This window comes from Pleuronectes platessa, chromosome 19 (genome assembly GCF_947347685.1).
Source record: "Pleuronectes platessa chromosome 19, fPlePla1.1, whole genome shotgun sequence".
Classification (NCBI taxonomy): Eukaryota; Metazoa; Chordata; class Actinopteri; order Pleuronectiformes; family Pleuronectidae; genus Pleuronectes; species Pleuronectes platessa.
The window spans coordinates 16,024,008-16,047,857 of record NC_070644.1 but is presented as its reverse complement, the minus strand read 5'-3'; the positions used below and the strand labels follow the sequence as shown (position 1 = coordinate 16,047,857).

Here is a 23,850-nt window from a genome sequence, read left to right as displayed (position 1 = left end):
CCCTTTCACTTTCCACAGCATTCAGCCAACGTATTACAATCAACACTACAAGCATGTTTTAACCTTGTTGGCCTTAGCCCTGATTTAGGGTGACAGCTACAAAAGAATAATCAGCAGTGCACCAGTTGCCAAGTGAGATGCTGAACTAATAAAAGGAGTGGGGGGGGGGGGGGGGGGGGGGGGATCTGCTGAGGCCGACTCCAGACCGCTGCGCCAGTGACCTTTGTCTCGTCTCCCCTTGACATCTGGAATCTGGGCCTAAGGAGCTGGATGTGGAATAATCCTCTGACGTGCTCAGAAGGAGTATGAGACGGGTAATAAAGGGATTCCAGGCTCATCACTCATATGAATCCTCAACACTAGACTTCTGTTTGACTCATATTTATTTATTCCTCAGTGATAGGGCACAATTATCCGCTGAAAAAAGCTGCATCGGGCATCACCCGCCCGCCTTATCAGAGCCAGTGCAGCTGTACAGACAGATAAAGGGCACAAGTAATGAAGGAAGTGTCTTTTCGGGCCCCCCCCCCCCGGATCGGACAGATGAACTGCAGGCTGCTGTTTTTGACCCGTACAGAATCCCGGCTGATAAGAGGGAGGAATGCCGACCTTTTTTTATTTATTTTATCAGCTCATAAACAAATGATGAATTTCCCCTCGTCTGATTTGGGAGCAGTTTTACTTGTCATGCGCCGCAGCACGGTGGAGACGTGACCAACTCCAGACACTGAGCCTGACGTGTACTAATGAATGGATTCCTTATTTATCTGCACCTTGTCTTTATCCACTGAGCTGCTCGTCTTCACATTTCACCGGGAACCTTGAGGAACGTTGCATTATTCACGGCCTTTAGGCCAAATGTGATAAATTAATCAATCTGTGATCTGTTGAGTAAAATCTCTTAGCAGTCGTGCAACAGGGGAACCTTGTAAAGAGCAATTCATTAAATGTGATGATGAGAGGAATCGTAGAGGGAAAAATAATTAGCTGTTGCCATTTTCTGCTGAAATGTTCAAGGCTTCTGCAGAGTCAGCATCAAACCTGTGGTGGAAAGGCAGGTTTGTTCTTTGGGGAGGTCCGGGCAGAGTGGTCCTTGGAAAATGGGTCTAAAGGTTGTTTGCAGCATTTAACAAGAAATTGTTCTTCTACCTCAGTTGAGAGGTTTTCACGTCTGTTTGTTTGTTTGTCAACACGATTACGCCAAACAAATTAAAAAAACGGTTTTCCACGAAACCTTGTGGAAGGATGGAACAGAACCAATCACATTTCTGCACCGATCTGGACGAAGGGGGCGGATCCAGGAACTTTTCATCACTTTCTTCACAATTGAGATATATAAAGATACATATGTATTTTAAAATTGTCCCAGATTCAACAGCAAGTAATTCATGGATCTTGTTCAGTTCTTTGCTTTATTGAATTTTCACAAGATGATGATTTTCAGTTGTTGAAGATTCAATATTCATGATGTTTATTAAATAATTGTATAAAAAAACTTTGCAGGGAAGCTCTGTAGCATCGACAGTAAACTAGTTCAGTAAATAATTAAAGTAAGAACATAAATAAAGAAAGAAAAATGCATAATTTTAGAATAAAATGGGTATTTAGACAATGGATTGACAGTTATAATATGAAATTAACATGAGCATAAATAGATAGACACATTTTTTTAGTGAATAAGATATGTAACAACCTTCTGGGTAAATACTTTCACCTCTCACAAGTTTCTTTTTGATTTCAAGACTTACATCTCAGAATGAAAAGCCTCAAACTTGACTCATAATTTTACTTGAGATGCTTCAGTCGACATCTCGGCCTCCTCTCACTTCACATGGACCCTCTCCGAAAATACTCAGAAGCAGCTCGGGCAGTTATCTAACAGGCCAGAGTGGAATCAATAAAGAAATCTCTCAGCTCCGCCCTGAAGAACCCGCGCACAAAAGCAAAAGTGCTGTCAGATGTGAGACTGTTGTTCGATGTGCACCAGTGTAGCTGCACCGCGCTCTGACCTTTTCCCTCGGAGATGTCGGGCTCCCCTGCTCTCGAGTGAAGAAACAGAGGAATGAAAGTACGGAGAGGACTCTGATGTTACCAGCTGAAAGAAAATGTCACTATTGTAAAGTGGGAACCTCAGAGTGTTTGATTTTCTTCTCAGAACTTGAGGTTAACCCTTCAGTATACATAACATGTTCTATATAAATCTTATTTGAATCATTTAAAAATGTTTTATTTAATTAACCTTTTAACTCTTTTGTCGTCTCTACCGTTTTGAATCTAATATTTCTACCCTAATATTGTGTGATTTGTTTCCTATCGCCTTCAATTTCTTCATTTTGAACTTGTAAAGCGACTTGTAAATGTGTTTTGAAAGGTTCTGTATAAAGCCTGTTATTATTAATTTTTTTTATTGACCTTTAGGTTAAGAAGGCGATTCTATGCCATTTTAAAACATCAGTTACATAACTGGATAAATGTTCCAGTGAGAATTGTTGTAATTGATCGTTTAAGATAATTTCTGATTAAATACAATAAAACATGACACGAGTGGGAGTGTTGGTATATTTGTGTTCTTCTCCCAGTGAAGCTCTGAGTTGAATCAACACGTCTCAGACATGTTTTCTCATATTAATCAAATTCCTCTGCTGCTCGTGTTGTCGTGTCCTTTGCTGCCAGAGGAGAGGAGACACAGTTCTTTGACTCCTGGAGACGAATTTAACAGAAACCAATCCGAGCCTCATTTTCCAGCCTGGCTGAAATCTGTGCAGATATTGAAGTCTGATTGCTTTAATGGGACCAACGTTTGAAAGTTACAAGATGTGAAGTGCCTGAAAACATCTTGTGATGGTTTGACTAGTGATATATGTCAGTTTAGGTTTGTGGTGGCTGATGATTCATGATTTTCCAAACCTGGGCCTTATTGTCCCACATTTTTTAGTCTCAACACTTTTAGCAACTACGTCAAACTCTGACTGCAGTTCAAGATAAACTTACCCGAGCCCGAACTGCACCCAAGATAAATTCCCATATTTCCATGTTTTTGCCGTTCACAGATTCAAATTGCTTTTTTCCCTCAGGAGAAGGTGGAGACCAAACAGGAGCAAGTGACAGAGGTAGACATGTTTTTAACGGACGGATTGGGTTGAGCATTAAACAGATACAGAAAACTGTTTTCTAAAAGTTTCACGTTCCCCGGCTCATCTTCACAGACAGAGATGCGTTGAAGTTGTGCTACAGGTGAATAAAAACCCCTCCTGAACCTCGGGGGCCGTCTTGTGTGCAGGGGCCACACTGACCGCTGCCACTTAAACAGTAAATCCTACACAAAGCACTTTTCATCCCGAGAGGAGAAACCTGCTGCAGGCGAAATGGAGATAATGTTATTAGCTGAAGTTATTTTGTTGACCTGGCTCCATCGGTGCTGACAAACAGCCCGTGGGGGGGGTTTGACTGCGGGAGTTTGGTGTTTTCTGGTTTTCACTAACTCACTTAATGTTGGACAAGACATATATAATCATATACATTTTTTATACTAACATTTCTACTCTAATGTTGTGATCGCTACACGGCTTATAATTTTATATAAAATTCTTAATTTTTAACATGTAAAGCAACTGATGTTAATGTTTGAAAGTTTTACATTATTATAAAATATCCTTAAGATAATTGATAAATATCTTTGTTAAACAGTAACTGACCAAACAAAGAACAACACAAACGAAGGTGGAGACGTGTGAGCACCGACGCTTGATACAGAAAGCCCAGGTTCTGTTTGCTGCTGTACAAATGCGTATATAGAATAATAATTTCAAAACCTCAAAATATTCAAGAAATATAATGTATAAATAAAAAATAACTGCAAACAGCGGTGTGTGTGTGTCAGCTGCTGACGTCTGTCTGGAGGGAAGAGATATTCAGCGATCTCATGGCCCGAGGCTCGGAGCACTTCTTTATTTTGTCGGTGTCTAATCTCGTGGAGTTTCCCAGACGGTGGAGGGAGGCAGGATTTACTACAGCTGCAGAGGAGGAGGTGCCAACGAGGCCTCCAGGTCGGCGGAGCAGCAGGAGACGCTCTAATGGTTTCGTTAAAGGCGGAGAGCAAAGAGCTACGGTGGAATATCTCACAGTGAAGAGAAGAGAGGAGACGGTTGAGCTCGGTGTGAACCTCTCGCTGCAGGAGGCTGACGGGTGGAATCAGGTTAACATGGAGATTAGTGTCTGATGTCTGGCTGCATTGTGGGTCGTGAACCCCCGTCTCCTCCATGTTAGTGGAAGGGACACGGACCAAACTACAACACATCAATTTACCTCAAGGATGGTCTCTGTCGTTTTAGGTGATGCTTATTCCACAGATGTTTGTTCAAGTGCAAATATTCTCAGTAAGTTTGAGTTATTTGATGCTTTAAAGACAGGGTGAATTGTAATGATTGATAGCTGAGACTTACATCTGATTGGCTGAGAGCACAGAGAGGACTTGCTTACTGATGCTCTATCTGCCAAAAACACATTTCACTTCCTTTAGTGTCTTTCATCGGTTGCCTGTTTATTTCTAATTGATTTGGGCATTTTATTGATTCCTTCAAGGCCCTGTATGGCTTTAAAAGTGTTATCTTTCTGAACATTTAATCTTTTATGAGCTCGTTCTCTGCCTGAGGTCAATCGAGCAGGAATCTACCGACAAGTTCTGTTCCCCCGGTTTGCCTGTGCCGAGTCGCAGGCACCGGCTCAGGCAGTATCAGTGGACACCTGCAGGATATCGGGCAGATCAAATGTCAGATTTTTGTCAGGTTTATCGGCTGGGACACTCAACTTGGCGCCGTCCATGGAGGTGAAGGTTTGGGGCCAGTAAACATAATTTCTTCCATCTTATCAGTGAAGGACAGTGAGGAGAAGGAGTGCGGGGTGGGGGGGGGGATTTGAACATTACGACACAGAGGAGTCCATCAAGGTGAAGAAGGAAACAAGGAGACGGAGCCACGGCGTAAATCACGTTTGAAACTTTATTTACCGTTTGCATTAGAAAGTAGCTCTGCAATAAATTCATTACGGTACAAACCAGGAACAGAAATAGAAGGCCACGTACTAGACAGTTTGAGGGGCAGAATAAAAATTTAAAACAGCTTCTCGGAGTTAGACGGGTGAGGTGCTGGAGAGAGACGACAGCTGGGGGAGGAGAATAAGAGGGAAGACGGCAGCGGGGAGAATAGCAGATGAGGGAGGATGGAAATGAAGTGATCAAAACAAAGCAGCCCTTCATAGAAGGAGAGAGTACAGACCTCCAGCAGCCTCAGCTAATACTGCAAAGAATGGCTGTCAGCACGTGGGAGGAAGGAGAAGCGTCTTCAAACGGGATGCAAAATAACATTAGTATTGTTGAAGCCTCCGCTCAAAGCTCTGTCGACGTGATCTCCCGGCAGATGAACCAGATGTTTCACCTGGACGAGCTCCTTCGCTGCACTCGAGCGACCCCGCAGAAGAAGACACAGCCCGACCCGAATCTGTCGGTGCTCAAATCAAGATAAAATTATGAATCCAGGAACACGGCGGAGACAGATCCAGATCACGTTAATCTCCCAAGAAGCCGGAGAACGCCGCTCGCTGATTGGCCGAGGGTGGCCGTGTCGAATAGGAAGCCTGTGTCCTCTTTAGGAATTGGGGGCTTGGAAGGTCTTGGAGGTGGCCAGCATGGCTCTCACTTTGGCCATGAGATCCTGAAAACAGAGGAGAAAACAAGTTGTAGGAATGTGTGACATCAAATGAACTCAAAGTAGAATATAAGCGCTGTGGGTTTGGAGGACCACGGGTGTGAGGAGCGTGGGTGTTCAGAACCGATAACACGGGCACGCTGTCGAGCGCCTGAGGGTAAAACACCACCACCGGCTGGGGAAGGAGAGCGGCTGCCAACCTGATGAGGCCCTGAGGGCTGTTTGCATCAGGCTGTGTGAGCTGTTGGCTCTAAATCCTGCAGAAGCTGGTGAAGGTTCTCTGAGTCCTGGTTCAACTCAAAATCATCTATTTATACTTCTTCTAAAAAAGCAATAAAAGCACAGCCACGAAAAGGTTGAGTGGAAATTATCGAGGGAAAAACCTTCGATCTTATTGTTATTTATTGGAATAACAAATGAAAGTGATGTGGTTCACTCTCTGCTGTTATTATTACAAGTGTACTGCTGCGCCGCAACTAATAAACATTTCTGTTATGATTAAGTCTAATTACTCTCTGTCGTGTCAGAGAACTTTTGGTAAAGCTGCTTCCGATTGGAATCAACTCCCCAATGTGCACTTCACTATTCAGCTGCCGGCTCTTTGTTTGAGCTGTTGTGTTGACTCCTGAAGGATCTTTACGCAAAAACTACTGAACAGAGAGAAAGCGTTTGGAAGAAACTAACACGGCGAGACGGAGCATTAGCCTTGGCTTGGGTCCTGCGCTCTCCAAAAACCAATCTCATCCTGAATTGGTGGAGGGATGGGGGACTGGGATTAAACCATTAAATGTGTGACGGTGCAGATGCAGGTTAAGATATTGATTTGTGTTTTCCTTGATACTTTTATTATAACCGAAGTTAATTTTTCTGCAAAAAGTCGACTGTCGCATTTTTTCAGACCATTGACCATTGGCCGTTCTAGTTGACACATTTCAGACCTCCTCCTTTCCACTTACAGAACCAACGAGTAGGATTGAATGACATTGGTGTAGGTTTGTGCTCCGTCAGTCAAATGAAAGCTGTTTTTAAATGTATTAAGTGCAGATTAAGGATTTCACTTTCCTCTCCCTCCCTCTGGAGGTAGACGTGTAGATTTCTTGCTGACCAGGGGGCGAACGCTTACACTGCTGAATGGGAAGAATTAATTTGCCTCCCAAGAGTGATCCAAACAAGCACGGACAAATATTCACCCTTGAGCTTCACTGACAGATGAGACAAATTAACAGCTGTAATCACAGAGGGAAGGGGGCTGTCACATCAAATCACTCAGAAGCGGTTTCTCTCTCAAACCATTGTTATTACTGAAAACACAGACACACACTGTGACAAGCAATACTCCAAATTATCATCAACTCAGTGGACAGACGCTCAAAGAACAGCTGAATTCTTGTTAGCACCAAGTGGCGAATGAAAGAGCAGCAAAGAATTACATCCAGAGTTACAATACAGCTGTCTCACCCACAGGGAAGCCAGTGAGGGTTACATCATGAATCTTAAAGAGGGGGAAGCTCATTTACAGAGTTCAAAAACACAAAGGATGTAAAACTAAATATTCTTCATCATTCAACCTTCTGTAAAACATTAAATAAAGTTTAGATTTAAAAAGAAACTACTTACTGTGCACCAATCAGAGACAGAGTAATTCTTTTAAATCAGATGTGGTTCATTTCACTTGTAAACGTACTGTAATTTAAATGTTTACTTATTATCACCACCAAGGTTTCCATTGGTTTGTTTGTTAGCAGGATTGGAAATGGATTCAGAATTTGTTTTTCACTCTATTGTCACATTAAAAGCATTTTTTTTTTATGTTATTTACATAGATCCCAGAAAATAATGCATGGAAATTGATAAGAGAAGAATCATGCATATTTAGGGGGCTGCTGTCTTTACATTTGTGCAATTTGGTGCCAATCCAAATATAAATCTGTCTCCAGCAGATTTAAATAATGTTTCATTGGAGAGTAGGGTTTTCCAGCCATTATAATGGTGAAAAACAAGGCTCCGAAGCTTAAGCCACCAACAATGCTTCGCTGAGATAATTTGAATTAATTTGGTTTGTCTTTTCATCAACGCACCATTCTCCCACAATGGAGATTAAGATTTCATTATCTGCATTGTTGTGTTAGCCATCAGGTTTGATTAAATTTAATGGGAGTGCTGGGCCCTAGCGGAGGAGGAGCGCTCTCCACCGAGTGCTGTTCTACTTATTTGAAATGACCGACTCTGTCACAGACATGAACGAACTGAGGGCTGGATATGAAAAGCCCACAATGCAACAGGAAGTCCACCTGCTTCTCCTCTGCAGCTTGACTCACTGGCAGCTTTTGGAGTTTCCAAATTGAGCAGCCGTGTCACTTAGAAGATGACACGCTGGTGTTCATGCAATTTAAAAGTTTGTGTAGCAACATAGGAAACTTTAGATAAAAACTAGGAAGGGCTTATCATGGAGACCCAGGCACCAGTGATGGCCTGAGAAGGAAACGCAATTAACCTCAAGAGTAATTTGTGCAGCTTCCACCCCCACTTCCTCCAACACTTACTGATACTTACATTGTCTCATCCCAGGCTAAAAATTACAGGAGTTCCTAACCAGTTCAAAAGCAAACTGCAGCGCACACTTGGGAGGAAATTTCACACACTCGCTGCTAGCTGCAAACATCCCCTCACTCGACTTCACAGGATTACACTTCACTACACTGTTAGGAATGTCCCGAGTGAGCTACGCAACACCTGGAGCCTTCTCTCCGTCTGCAACTCGCACATTCCCGCACTCTCGCTTCGGATAAGTTCTCCTCGAACGTTCTCTTTTTAGCCCCGTTACAGGTCTAAGAGCTCCTCTCAAAGAGCACTAGGTAGAGCACGCCACATCAAACACACGGCGGAGAAGGAGAGGAGACAGAAGACGGAAAAACAAAGACAAACATTAGGAGAATAAGAGACGGGATGAGGCAAGTAGCGACCGAGCACCCTCAGGAAAGAGGAGGCCATTAGGCAGATGAGGATGTGCTGAATTATTCAAGATGTGTTTGTAAAACATCACAGATGGGGCATAAGAAGTTAGAGGTAGTGAAGCGACGGCGGGTGAACACAGTGTTTTTCGGGTGGGGGGGGGGGGGGGGGGCTGCTTTTGTTTGTTTGTTGGGATGAAGGCGGGAGAGGAAGAGATCTTGTTTGTTTGTTTGTGAGCGCTAATGAGAGAGAAAGAAATCAACATGTTTTTTGGTTTGAGAGAAGCGTCAGGAGGGAAACTCAACGGGATTCACACACACACACACACACACACACACACACACACACACACACACACACACACACACACACACACACACACACACACACACACACACACACACACACACACACACACACACACACACACACACACACACACACACACACACACACACACACACACACACACACACACACACACACACACACACACACACACAAGGAACTATGATCCAGATCCTGCGTTCACACACTGATCCCATTAGCTTCTTGGATTCACTGCAGCCTCTGTAAATTCGGCGTCTTGGTATTTTTTGGTTGTACTTCTAAATGCTCTTTTAATATATGTTAATAAAATATTTACTTGCAGAATATTACTAAAGTCACATTTGCTGTGTACACCGACACACTGGGATCTACACCCACATGTAGTTGCAGACTGGTTGCATGAGAATCGATAGCAGAGAAAATATTGCATCACTGGAAATGAGGAGCTCAGATATTTTGGAATATTTGATCAAATAAACTAATGAAGAACTTTAAGTCGAGACGGCTGCGGGGAAATGTCTTTCTACTTCCAACTGATTAAAGGCGTTTGGAAAAATCAAGGTAATTGAGTTTGAACATTTAACGGAAATGTTTTCTCCGTGTTTCCACAGCAGTTAAAAATAGAATTAAGAAAAAGGAGTTTGTGATTTCCATCTGCTGGAGCATTGACTTGCAGCTCAGATTAGTATTGACAGCTTTTAACTGTAGTGACACAAACACCAACAAATACAAAATAAAGACAAGCAGGTTTTTAAGACTCTAATGATCCAGTGTTTTCTCTCTCCCTTAAATCCATTCGGTGTTTTAGCCTTTTTCTAGTCGTTCTGCAGCTTCTCCTCACAGAACATTTGTGCGTGTGCATGCATGTGATTGTGGTGCATTTGTGAAAGCAGTGATAAATTGGACATTGCAGATGCAACCGGGGAGAACGTGCACCGCGGGTCAGACTTCATTGGTGAGGTGTGTGTGAGGTTACAGTGAGACTAATGAGTGTGTAACATTTATTCAGACACATTATTCCCGGCGTTGTGAGCCAAATGGGGAACATGGTGTTCAACATACCACTTAGCTTCATTTCAACTGTCACATTTGTACAACCCGGTCATTACATTATAATACACTATAAAAAGGACAAAAGTATGTGGACAAGCTTGAATGCTTCTGTGTACTTTTTGTCTGGAGCCGTTTCTCATTGTTTGGGTCAGATATCTATGTTTCTATTAAAGGAGAACATTTTTGTATTTGGTGTTTCTCAACCTGGGCCCCATGTTTGTGAATGTAGGAGAGTAAAGTAATTACAAAAACTGGAATCGGCTCAATGGATCGTCTCCACCAGCTGCGTCACAGCAGCTGTGGCTTCAATGTTATCTTAAAAGGCAACTGCATTTACGGTGTTTATTTAATGAGGATTTTTCCACCGAGAAAGGTTCAAATTGTTATTCTGGGTCTTTGCTAAGAGTCTAGCAACACTACACATGTCTACCCCAGGTTAGAGATACTGGAACAACATTTCTAAAGCAAGTCTTAAAGCTAAAACATACAGAAATACTGGAATATAAAGGAATAATTGCTTGTTTCTAGTCAGGTTAAATCAGGTACAATTGCCCTAAACCAAGACTCTTGGATATTGCCCAGATAACAACCACGGTTATGAGCGAATGAAAATCTTCTTGAAATTTTGGTGCAATGTTTCTCTCACACGTGTCCAGAATGATGAACCTTCTTCCTTAATTAATTTCTTGCTCCTGCCCACACACATATGAACAATAAGGAGAGTAGACCTTCTCATGGGGTTTGCAGTATTTGCAGCATTTGTGATTCTGTGTGAAAAACAAAGCGGAACCAACTAAAAACCTGTTTAAAAACTCCTCAAACAAACTATAGGCGTGAGAACACTTTTCGACTAAAGTGTCCTTCCAACTTTATGGCAACAGTCAGTGAAGGGCCCTTTCCTGTTTCAACATGGCCTCAACCCCCTTGAACACCTTTAGATTTAATTTCGGAACACTGACTGCGAGCGAGACCTCATCGCCCACCTTCGTCAGCAGCCGACCTCGCTCACGCTCTCGTGGCTGAATGGGATCAAATCCCCGTGGACCAGCTCCTGAAGCAAAAAGCAACGCAGCCGGTTGCTGCTGAACAGTGAAGCTCAGGGTTTTGGAACGAGATGTTGAAGAATCACATGCGACTGTCTTTTTTTGTTGTAAAGTGTGAGATCCGAAGAAACTTTAAGGTCTGAGTGTATTATACAAATCTATATGGCATGATGAAGAATTTCCTGATGGGATAAAAATGTATTAAATGCTTCTTAAGCAGGATGTATTTAAAAACAGATATTTGTTGCGTGTCCTTTCCATATGCATGGTGGAAACAGAACAGCACTCTTTGCTTTTACCGGCTCGGCTGTTAAGTTTGACATCAGAAGCATCTGGGATTTAAAAAAAACAAAGAAAGTACCTGAGTTATTTTGGACTGAACAGAGGATACTATGGATGAGGACACCGTCTTGTCTTTCTCCTGAGAACCATCCCTGTGAGGAGGAGACAAAAAAAAAAAAAGGGAGAGGAGGCAGAAAGCCAATCATGAAAACAGAAGAGGACATACAGTATTTATGATGTCTTCTGAAAAGTTCAAAGCTGGTCAGGCCTGGGGAGCGGAGGAGGGAGAGGGGGAAGGAGTGAGAGGTAAGAGAGAAACCTGACCTGCGAAAACTCAAATACACAAACGGAAAAAACCACAACTATCACGTCAACACTGTCAGACGCAGCCGAGCGTGTAATCATGTAGACAAACAGCGGAAGGTGCCAAGATTATCGGCCTCAAATTCAACTTCATGATTCCGTCTGAAGCTTTTAATCTCACCAGCATCTAACATTTCATTATTTATCAAAGGACTTTTAAAATAGACAAACGCGTGAGCATCTAGTTGATTGAACACAACAGGTGAAAGGAAACTGCAGAACAGATGGATGCTGCAGAGTTTTCAGGCATCACTCCTACACAGGAAATATTATCCTGCGTCTATGTCAGTCAATTTTGTGTAAAAATAAAACATGGGATTATTATATGATGCTTCCGTGGGTCCATTCTTTGCAGAAAGTCGACAGCAAAACCTGAAACTGCCACAAACCAGCTCACATCCATTCACATGGTTTATTTGTGCGCCGCCTACGCAGGTGATGCAGAACTTCTGTTAACACAGTAAACGCACAATAATAAATCTCCAGGAATGATTCCGCTTATCTGGCACCTGAGGGAAAAGATAATTCAATACATACAAGCAACAAAAAGCTAAAATACCCCACTGGAATTATCGGATTGCTGTTGTATGCAGACGGCAAACGTCAAGTTTCAGGATGTAAAGTCACAATCTCCCCTAATGTGCCTGAGTCATGGCAATGAGTAATGACCATGAAGCTGGCCTTTGACCTTTTGGATATAAAACCTCATGATATTTATTCTATTAGACAATTGTGTGAAATGTGTAGCTTGCGTATATATTATTGAACTCAGGCCAAAAATGTGTTTTGCAGGGTCACAGTGACCTTTGACCACAAAACCCTGGAGTCCCAGTGGACGATGAAATTTGCACCAGGTGTCCCTGCGGTCATTAGCACTGGTTTGTATGGGATTTGCATGTCGTTAACGTGACTGGGTCGGTTTCCTCTGGGTTTCTCAAAGACATGCACTTACAAGAGGTGGTGATTTTACCTGGTGGCTCTAAAGCGCTTGTGGCTGTGAATGTGAGTGCGAATGGTTGTTTGTCTTTATATGTCAGCACCTGTGACATCTGCACCCTCCTCTCGCCCAGTGTCAGCCTGGGATTGCCTCCAGACTCTCAGAGGAATAAGAAGAACGGCAAATGGACGTGTGGGAAATAATGGGACAGACGTGAAGTCGGTGACCTTGAACTCTGACCACCAAAATCTATTCAGTTTTACTTTGACTGCAAGTTTAGATTTTACATTCTGAGACTCACGATAATGAGGAAGGAAGAATCGACAAGTTAAAAAAACGTAAATGGCCTCGGACATGACGGTGCAGAGGGAAAGTAAAAGTTCCTTTCCTAGGAAAATGCTATTACATTAGAAAATAAGCAGAAAGTGAAAGAATTAATTACAGCTCATCTCCTTCAGTAAACCAGGGACCATTTTTCTTGTCATGTTTGTCGACATGACAGTGATTTCTTTTTGAATTCATAAAAATGGAATGGTGTTTTTTTTTTATTCATAATGGTCTGGTGTTACAAATGGTCCGCTCTACTTGAGAATCCATTTGTACAATGGATGTGTGTTTTATCTGGGGACCGAACGGGAGAGGAGGGCGAGGAATGAATAAACCATGACTTCATTCTTTTTGTCCACGTGACTCCGCATTGTGCCCGGCACCATTCAAAGACTGATGTATAAAATCTTTATTTTCTTTTTTGGATATATTTTAAGCAGCAAACCAACAACGCCCAGACACCAGAGGAGATTATGTTGGTGCTTTAAGACCTTGAAGCTGAAAGACGTTGGCTCCGGGCCAATCTATCACTGGCTCTTTAAAATAAGTATCTTCCATCCTTACTGGATTTAGAATTCCTCCGACGCCAGTGACAGGACCCAAGCTTTGTTTTACCCACTTTCATATTCACAAAGATGGAATTACAGTTGTTTTTTCCGCACATCTTGTTTATACTGATGGCATACATTACAAACGGATACAAATTAGACTGCCTCTTTGGCTGGATTAAATTTGATAAAAAGGAGAAACCTTTAAAAGGGTCTTAAAATGATGCTATACACTAAATCCCAAGCTACAGGGCTGTGGCTGAGAAGGTTTGTTTGTACTTGAGATCTAAATGAGGTTAGATTTAGTTCATACTGTTTCTATTTTCAAACGGTATGTTCTCCTTTAAGGCTTACCTTGGGTAACGTGCTTGGCTGAGGTTACTGGAGTGTAAATTTTCCCAAATCCAATAAAGAGCAAGACAGAGCTGCTTTGTTTCCTGACACTCTGATGTAGTAGCACCAAGCAGCTCTTGTTAAAGCAGACAAAAAAAACAACACAAAACACTCTAAACCAGTCTGAACACGTTTGATCTTAAACAACCTCTTAAACTCTTCAAATGCTTAGGCTTATTGCTAATTCAGCTTCATGAGCAAGTGGAACACGTGGAGGAATCCAAACCTTTACAGGTCTCCAGTTAATGGTTGCTAAGCTACAATCATTTTTTGGACAAAAATAACAGGAGAAACATATTTAGAGCAAGAGTTCTAAACAGAGAGGATAATAATTGGAGTCAGTCTGGCTTCTGTTTCGAAAAGATCAACTTGGAAATACCAGATCCAAGAGTTTTGGGGATTTTGACTCTGTGCCTTGTGCAGTGGAATATATTCGTCTTATCCTGCCTCCTCCGTGCTCTACCCAGACAAGTCTCACCAAGACAATCACCTTCTACATACTTCACATGTGAACACCAAGAAAATATATAACAGGGTTACCTTGAGTGGGTTAGGCTGGAGGCGGGGCTAGCCGATTGGGATAAAACTCTGCCGGGTGAGTTATACGGAGAGAGAGAGGAACCCAAAGTTTGCGTCTGACCCGATGACGACAAGAGGCGCTTCTTCTTTTCAGAAGGTGACCTGAGAGGTACCAAGCGAGACAGAAGTAAGCAGGAGTTGAAATATTTCCTATTCAGACAGCAACAATACTCAATACACAGTGTATCAAGGGGACATGTTCTGAAGGCAGCGCTCGCGTATTCAGCAAAAGCTCTGATTGGATTTAAATTCATCCAGGTGGAAGCTGCCTATCGCAGCTTCCTTCAGGGGTCACTTGGGTTTAAGTATCTTGTCATATGTTGTAAAGCCGACGCAAATGCACACATAGTATCAGCAGTTTTCAACTAGGTTAGAGAAAAAAATAATGAAAGCATCAAACATTAAAGACTGTGACAAATGGCAAAGCCCCTCGTTGCCTTGACAGGTGTAAAAAAAAAAAAGCACATTTGGTGCTGTATGCGCCGACCCGTAACTCCCCCTCTGATCACAGGCTGGTGACACCTGCTGTTAGCATTACCTGGATTTCGAATGCCCCCTGGGTACGCCGGAGCTGCTGCTGCTGGGATGATGGCGCTCCCGCTCCTTCTCCTCACGTCTCCTCTCTGATGAGCTGCCCTTCTTTTCTCTTCTCCCCGGGGAGTGGGAACGGGACCTGGCCAGACGAGGACAGACAGAGGAGGTGTGAGACGGCGGGAAGCCTTTCAATTACAGGAGGCAAACCTCGGAAGAAGCATTTGAAATGAAAAAAGAAGAGAAGATGAAGGAAAGAGAGTGAGAAGAGAACAGCGATAGTATGGAAGAGACACCAAAGAGCCAATGAGGATTAAAAGAAAGTGTGAATAAGTTCAATTGGACTATCTAAGCACCTCAATGTGGCCCAGTTCACATTAAGGCAGTTATAAGAGCACATTTAGTTTGTATAATATAAAAGTGACTATACAAGAAAGTACTAAGCAACTAGGCCATAAGTGTGTAAATTACTTTGTTTTATAACTATATCACACAGGCGGTTAATATGTAAATGGTGTTTTTCTAAATGAACCTGAAAAGAAAACAGTATTAAATATTAATGGTTATGTAAGAGATTAACGCAATTCTCAGATTTCCTTCCAGAAAGGGCACAGCTAAATTAATTTCTCCCACTGGCTCATGTGCAGAGCATGCATGCAATTTAAAAAACATGAAAAAGTGGGTTAGCGAAGGAAATTCTATTTATTTTATAGAAACAAAACCAGCCAAGACAAACAAGTGAAGGGAAATCAGTCAGTGCGGTGGAGGCAAAACAAAGCTGTCTGGTCGATATTGTTCAATTCAGCCTGACAGGTAAATGGCAAAAATAAAGCACTTCCATCTTAATAACTGTCTCTCGACCCTTTTAAAACCTTTCTTTAAATGTTCTCATATGTTCTTCTCTTCCTCTTCAGGGTGTGCATTTCTTCTGTGCATTAGTTCCTCTCAGTCTCTTTTTGGAGAGGCAGGAAGAGGGAAAGAAAGCATAGCGGCAGAAATAGAAACAAGTGAAAGGTCAGAAGGAACCATTTATTTCCATTAATGTTTTTTCTGCCTATGATTGAAGTGCGTTATGCACGACATCTTCAGCTGAAGTGGAATGGCAAACAGAGGGTGATTCATAATCATGTTCTCAGCCTGTCACATTAAACGTATCAAGCCTTTAACAGCAGCAATCACAGACTGGCTTCTTTAAGTAGGACACTCATATTTCTTTTATTGTCTGTGGAAATTGAAAGGCTTGGATTCACGTACAGAAAGAAACAGAATTTTATCTTTCAGAACAACCATGGATATGTGAAGTGAGTGAGTCTTTAGGAGGAAAATTGGATTCATTTTGGTTTACTTGCAACACCGGCTGTTATATTTACATGTTGCATTAATTGATGAATACTTTACAAACTACTTCTGTGAGAAAATTGTGATATTATTTCTCTAAAGTCCTCATTTCTTAAACTAAATCTGAAAAAAAGTTCAGATGTAATTAGTATCCAACCTAACTTGTTCAAGATGGATGTAAATAAATATGGTATTGTGAACGTATGGTCATGTAGGACAAAAACGACATGTTTTTGCTGAGATTCTCAACTGTTCCACTTCCACTGACAGTTGTGAATGAGTGAGAAAGGGGAGTGTGCATGACGTCTTACCGGGACCGGCGGCCTTTCTTGTAGGCAGTAGGGAGGGCGTGTCGGTTCTTTGATCTTGACCTTGACCTCCGCTTGTGTTTTTTCTTCTTTTTCTCTTTGTCCCTGCCTTTGTTCCTGTCTCGATCTCTATTCCTATCTTTATCCCTTTCCCGCTCTCTGTCCCGATCCCTTTCCCTCCCTCTGTCCCGGTCCCTATCTCTGTGACTGTCCCTGTCTCTATCTCTGTCCCTATCCCTGTCTCGGTCTGATCCTCTGTGGGAGGATGAGGAGGTCGGCGCCTCCCTGCTGCGATGGGATCCATGGCTCTCCTTGGGAGGCTTTTGATCCTGAAGACACGCAGGTGGTGTGGAGGAAGGATGAGGCAGCGCAAGGTCAGACAGAACAGAGAGGGCTTCTTGCATCTAGAGACAAAGGGAGAATGAAGAGGACAGAACAAAGAAACATCAGTGTGGGCCTCGTTTTTTACAGACAACTATGGATGCTGGATCTTCTCTGTTTTAATTGGTTCAAAGATAAAAAAAGAACATAAATAATGTATTGATTGAATTAAACAGTCAGTGTCGCCCCCTTTTGCCATTAGGGACATTGCACACTTTCCCAAATGCTTATTATCTCTGTGCATCTGCGGACAATCAATATGGGGGCCCGGCCACTTAAGGAGACGCAGGTGATGCACAAGGTTGAGGGAATAAAGAGATGTATTCATGCTTAATCCCCCGGGTCCCTTGTTAGAGAATAATCCAACTAACATGTTGAAGAAAAAGTTAAATGACACTTCATTTGCTCGAAATGGTTCAAAGAATAACTGACATTTGATTTCCAGTGAGACATTCACTCCTAAACCTCGCCAAACATTGTCACACATATTTCCATACTTTGATTAATAATCCAACAGAACAAATAAAAGTTATCTTATCTTTTCGATACGGAGTAGAAAAGAGGTAAAAGTGGTGGAAAAAAATGGACATCAGGAAAACTTATTTTTAAGACATTAAAAGTGCTAAAAGAGGGATGGGATCATAAGTGGACGGCTCAGGGAGATTCAAAGTCCCCTGGTCTCATGGGAAATTATTACTCATTCTTTCCTTACTCAGCTGATTAAAAGATGGTGCGGGTTATACAACACAGTGCAGCCATCTGGCTACACACTGAGTTACAACTGTCAGTGGCAAAGTGCCTCTAATTACCCCAGTGTGGGTCTGTCGGCTCGCATTAGATTGTTCTGCTGCTGGATTCACACCGGAAAGATGGGGCCCGCTCCATCAGCAGATTAAACATGATGCTAAATCTTTCAAGGTCACATGTCATCTTCTAGGATTAGGCCGTAGATCGCTCCTGGGGCCCCCCCCATGCTACAAAGTATATGGAGGCCTTCATGATGCTGTGAGGGAGACGGATAATTAATGGCCTAATTTAAAAGCCAACTTTGACATGAATGGCACGTCTGACAAAGAGATGAGTAATGCACATGGAAGCCATGAAGGGAGCGTGTGGTTGTGTGTCATCGTCCAGCTCAATTAAAATGTAACTCTCCTAGCTTAAGAAGTGAGCGGTTCTCTCTGCCATTCAACTGTCAATTAGGCGGCAAAATGTTTACAAAACGGGTGGAGCATGAAAAGAGAGAGGGAGAGGATGATGAGGATGCGAAGAAGATGAAAGAAGGAGGCAAATGAGGTTAAGAGGTAGAGCCTGGAAAGAAAGGAGAGAGAAATGCTCACGACGGAAGACAAAACAATGAGTATCTAAAAACAGGCAGGGAACCAGTGAAAGGGAAGAATATTTATTACACCTTTCTGTTTGCACACTATCTGCTGTCGGGGCTGAGGCTGAGATAATGAAATGATAGGGAGCAAGGTTTGGTTTAAAATTAGGACTGACACATGGGAAGCTTATCCCAACACCAGGCCAAGGAAATGGGCGCCCCGTCACACACCTGCTGTGGCGAGATACGGAAGTTTGGACAGTAACAATGAAAAGTTCCCGGGGTGAGAGAGGAGGTGGAGGAGGGGAAGAGGGGAAGAGGGGGAGGAAGCAGAAACATCAGGAGTCTTGAAGCTGGAAATACAAACATTTGTGTATCGTTAAGTATGTTAATTTATAAAAAAAAATCTTATATGATATGTTCAAATTGTGAATTGTCATGATTGACAGTTTGGTTGAACAGAACTACTTTATAGTACAATATATATTTGTAGTAATTTACTTTGTCAGTTTTTTTAACCTATGTTCAGTGTCTTTGATAATAATTGTTGAAAGCACCACATAAATGAAATGTGTTATTATTATGATCGCATATCTCGGCTTCATTTTCAAGTGGTGGGAGGAAATGGAAACGAGTTGTCCATATTTATATACAGTTACATTTCCATAACACTTACACAAGTCTGAAGTGAGTTCCTCAGATTAACATATAGAGTTCAGGCAGAAGGTAAAACAGATTAAATTCATAGAGATTAAACACAGATTTTTGGCCTAAGAAAAACACAGTAATAAATCATCATCACTTAATGACCATCTCCTACGCTCATAGAAATAAAACCAGTCTAATGAGACATTGCAAATTAGCTGTTTTACAGTGTTAAGGAACTTTTTCCCATGTCGGAGAAGACTAGCAAAGTAAAACAACTCCTCTATTCTACTTTATTTTCTACCAAAGCCAAGGCCATGGAAGACGAATCAGGAAAGAACTTTGCCAACAGAATGTGAGTTAATAGGAATTAATGAGTCCTTATTTCTTTTCATTCTACGTCTACGAAATATATTATACAGAGGTCTAGGCAGCAGGAATCTATAATAAATGAGGAAACTGATGAGTAAATTTATTAGAAAAGTCACAGTGAGAAATAGGCGAGCTTACCTCTTGCTCACAGTGGTCATTAATAATGGCTTCAACTGCAATATAATTTTTAGAATCCATCATTGATGGCAGCCTGTGAAAGAACTGATAACATTCTTTCATGCTCATCCATCCGTCCATTATCTATCTATACCGCTTATCTTTTGAGGGTCGCGAGGGGCTGGAACCAATCCCAGCTAACACGAGGCGAGAGGCTGGGTTTTCTCATGCTCGGTCACATCATTACTTTCCAGTTAGCAGCACTTCTCAGCAGTGACGCTACAACCTTCTCTGTTCTGTCATGTCTGAATGAACAGGTGAGAAATATTTATGCTGAAGTTACCGGGTCTGACTGACAAGATCATCACTCTGACAGATGAATCCAGCGAAGTCCATGTTGGAGTTTTAAAGGCTAGCTTTGCAGAAGGTTGCAAAAAAGAATGCAAACGAAAGAAGACCAATGACCAAATGTTAGAGCAAGGGGTTCTTTTCTTGGGCCGACGACAATAAGAACCAATTAGGAAGAAAATGCGGATTCCTGCATTATTGTTTCCAAAAGTCTCAGTCTCTGTCTGTCCACACTTAAAGCAGCCCTGGAGTTAACCAAATAAAATGGAGCCAGCAGCTTTTTAGGTAATAAAAAACACCTGAATCATGTGGACAGCAGATGTGAATTTAGAGTTAGGGTTAGGACAGTGGTAAACTTTCAAACTGAAATAAAGTGGTTTGGATGAAGCCTAGAATTGGTCCAAATGGACAATCTGAGGCAAACACAAGCAGTTTACAGACCCTGCAATGCACAAGTCTTGCAGCACCATCACTATATCATGATGATTTAAAAAATGAAAGTTACACTTGCTCCTATGTCGTTGTCGCATAAACAGCATGATGAGCTATATGGGATAAATGGAGCTTATACATCAACAGATCCAAGTCAGCTCATTTTGCCAACCCCTCAAAGACCTGGCCTCAGCATTCACACGTCTCATCAAACATCTCTTTAGCTGCTCCACTAATTTTCTGGCCTTCCAAAATACGGCAGTAACTTCCAGCGAGCTGCTGCCAGAACTTTCACTGCAGCTTCAAGTTTTAATCCCCCTTGAATCTATTCGGACCTCCCTTCACTCCAAATCCAGGTAACAGTGGTTCTTCAAAGTGTTTCTGCTAATGAATGAATCATGACGCAGGCTTGTACGGTTGTGTTTATCTGATTTCAACATTGATTCTGAATCCCTTCATGCTGTCTGATAGTAGAATGCTCATTACCTTGCTATTCCTACAATCAAGGAATAAAAATAAAGCAGACATATCCTCACTGAGCTCCCCTCATCTTAACCTGTCCTCTGTAAACTTTTAAAGTAAAACTCAAAAACAAAAATCGAATATTCGTATATAGGATTCTTGGCTCGTTTCTCCTGCCTTTATGTAAGAAAAGAGATACATCTGTTTATAACTACCTAACCGTCAGTGACTGCAGACTTCCATACGTTCTTTGCGATGGCATGGTTTAAAGTAATACATCCACTAGATGGCTGCGTAGAGTCGAGAGAGATCATGTGCCCTTCAGAAAGAGGCAAAGCGGTGGTGGTCAGACTCACCAACTCGCAAAGTGTGTCCTCAAAAAGTTTCACCTCTGTTGAAATTTCTCGTGTCTTATGGTTTCTCACTTGAACTATAGGCTACACTGCCCACCCATGGTTTTGGGTGGTACTGCACAGTATGGACTTAAGGCTCTTGAATCACTATGCATCTTATGTTGAGGTTGAATCTGCTCAAGTCCCACAAAGGTTCCATTGCTGATGTTAAATAGATCAAAAATAATTTCTCCTCTGAAGGCTTACTGAACACCAATCAGATTCACAATGTCAACTTGGAATACGTTGAACTACAGCGCCCGTTTATTCACCAGCCGACCAATGATCTGAATGTTGGTAGTTCCATCACCGAACATCTGGGTAAGAGTGACACAACTGGTGCAACAGTGACGGGAGTGGGCCCAGTGCCACCTGGCCTAACGCGCAACAAGCCAGTTCACCAAGCATCTGCTGGGCTCACATGAGGAGCTGACAATCAAAATCCATCAAATTGATATGCAATCTACACATCAAATGACCATCACAAGGCCTATTTGCACTTTAAAGTATATTTGTTACCAATCCTTGTTATGTTTAATATGAATGACAAAGGCTTTTAAAATTTGCATTATGGCAGTTTTGCATTATGCATTACGAATTTTAAGATGTAGACACCCTGAATTATTTCAGAGACGGAAACAGAGAACAGAGGCGCTGGTGAATAAGTGGGTGACATGGTGGTTAGTTTCCCATCTCCTCGGTTTGCGCTCTGGGCATTTTACAGAATCATTACATTTGCCGAAGTGGTCTTGGTGCATGGCATTGTTTTATTATAATTAAATGCAATAAACAATTTAAAATCATATTAAAACGCTCCATAGTGAAAACAACGAGTTTCTGACCCTCTTACGAGTTTGTATACATGTATGTGAAGTTGATGAATAGAATAGATCAGACAAATTCCTTTTGAGGTAAGGTGCAAGCATGTGCATGGACAGGCTTTATATGAAATAATAAAAATCGGAATAAAGGGAAAAAGAAAAGTTATAACAACAACGAAATTAGCTTTTTTAAATATTGAGCACGAACCAGAACTCCATCTCAGGGTCAGACTCTTGTTTACAACACTACAGGTCAAGGAAAAGATGCAGCGCTTAATAATCACAGCCAGCAGCTAAAGAGCGATCAATTTCTTCATCATAACAATCCCCCACCTCTAATTACATAACTGGCATTGCTGTCATTCCACAGGAGTAAAGCTGCCTGTACATGAAAAGCAGTCAGAACTGACCTTTCCAGTGAGATAAGCAAGGACTCAGCTCGGCAGCAACAGCTCAATAAAAATATGTGACGTGCTTTACCGGATGGATGTGCAGTGTTTACCAGTATTCACACAGTGGCGTGCAGAGCCAATAAAAACCATCACAGGATTGGAAAACATAGAATGACATCTGGCGTCAACACGTTAAAATTCTACTCATATGAGATGAGGCCGTTTCAGTAAAGAGACACTGAACCAACTGTAGAAAATTAGATTTTCTCCCTATTGAGCGTCACAAAAAAAACTAAGAGGACAAAAAGAGAATCCAGGGCCAACAAAAAATGTGAAATGGTAAATAGACTGCATCTATATCTTGCTTTTGGAGTCTTATCTACCACTGGCAGCATTTCACATTACAGTTCACATTCACACAGTGCTTTCTATCACTCATACATCAAACATCCACAGGGGCAGTTTGGGGTTCAGTGTCTCGACCGAGGACACGTCCGACATGCTGACTGGAGGAGATGGGAATTGGACCATTGGCCTTCTGATTAGTGGATGCCCCGCTCCACATCCTGAGCCACGGCCCCACCCAATAATGTGCCACTGACCTCAGGCCTGAGTGTGGACCGGTTTATCCAGTGTGTATAATTAAGAGGAACCTTTTGCAGAAACTGAATAAAATACTTGTTTGTAGGTGTATGTTTATGTATAATCATCTGAAATTGAGAATTGCAGTGTTTTTGTTACTTTAAATTAAATCTTTCACGTCTACATAAGGAGTGAGTCCTCTTCCATGGGTTAGGGTTAGTTGAACCACCACATTTCTACAGTAGCTCAGAATTAACAAACTAAGAAATAAGCCATTGGTTTAATAAATGACTAACACAAGAGGTTTGTGATGCTGGAGATCCCTGACTTTGTTGTCTCATACTCAAGAGCATATTCACTACAACTTGAACTCTTTACTAGTACAAATGGAAGTGTTACAGTGTTAAGTCGATATTTTAGATACAACAATTACAAACACCGACCCAGCAGTAACCTACCTCAAGCTGTGTTGATGAGTCGAGCTCGGCTCTCTTGGCCTCGGGCTCTCCAGAATAAGGGCCGCGGAGGGTCTGTAGGAAGAGCGCTGCCTTCCTCTTCCTCTCCGCCTGTAGCTGTTTCTCTTTGGACTCCTTCGACGCCTGGGCCAGCTTCTCTCTGGCTGCAGCTGCTAGACGGTCCTCCAGTTTCTGCTTGGCTAAGGACAAAAAAGATGAGTGTAAAAAGCCGTAGAGCGATGGTTGGATTAACATGAAAGAAAAATGGTAGTGTCACTTTTTTTTAGCTTTTGCTGCAGCTAGATATACTTTACTTTTTCTAAATGGTGATCAATGAGGAAAATATGATGGAAATAAAGACAAGGACGAGGTAAAGAGAAGTTGCATTCTGCTTCTCAGTTTATTGGTCTTAAAGAAAAGCACAGATTTCAGAAGAGAGTG

At 42.1% G+C, this 23,850-nt stretch overlaps 1 protein-coding gene across 2 annotated transcripts in view; it reads right to left on the bottom strand.

The window, feature by feature from the left end:
* Window positions 1-4,978: 4,978 nt before the first annotated feature.
* sfswap (splicing factor SWAP) overlaps window positions 4,979-23,850 on the bottom strand; it is a 41,890-nt gene continuing 23,018 nt past the window's right edge. For both annotated transcript variants that reach the window (XM_053411132.1, XM_053411133.1), the window contains 6 exons: window positions 23,413-23,609; window positions 16,690-17,090; window positions 15,048-15,182; window positions 14,471-14,611; window positions 11,442-11,514; window positions 4,979-5,708 (listed from right to left, as the gene is read on the bottom strand). In XM_053411132.1, the coding sequence (XP_053267107.1) occupies window positions 5,643-5,708; window positions 11,442-11,514; window positions 14,471-14,611; window positions 15,048-15,182; window positions 16,690-17,090; window positions 23,413-23,609 (1,013 nt within the window). In that variant the 3' untranslated portion in view covers window positions 4,979-5,642. The remainder of the gene's footprint in view (window positions 5,709-11,441; window positions 11,515-14,470; window positions 14,612-15,047; window positions 15,183-16,689; window positions 17,091-23,412; window positions 23,610-23,850) is intronic.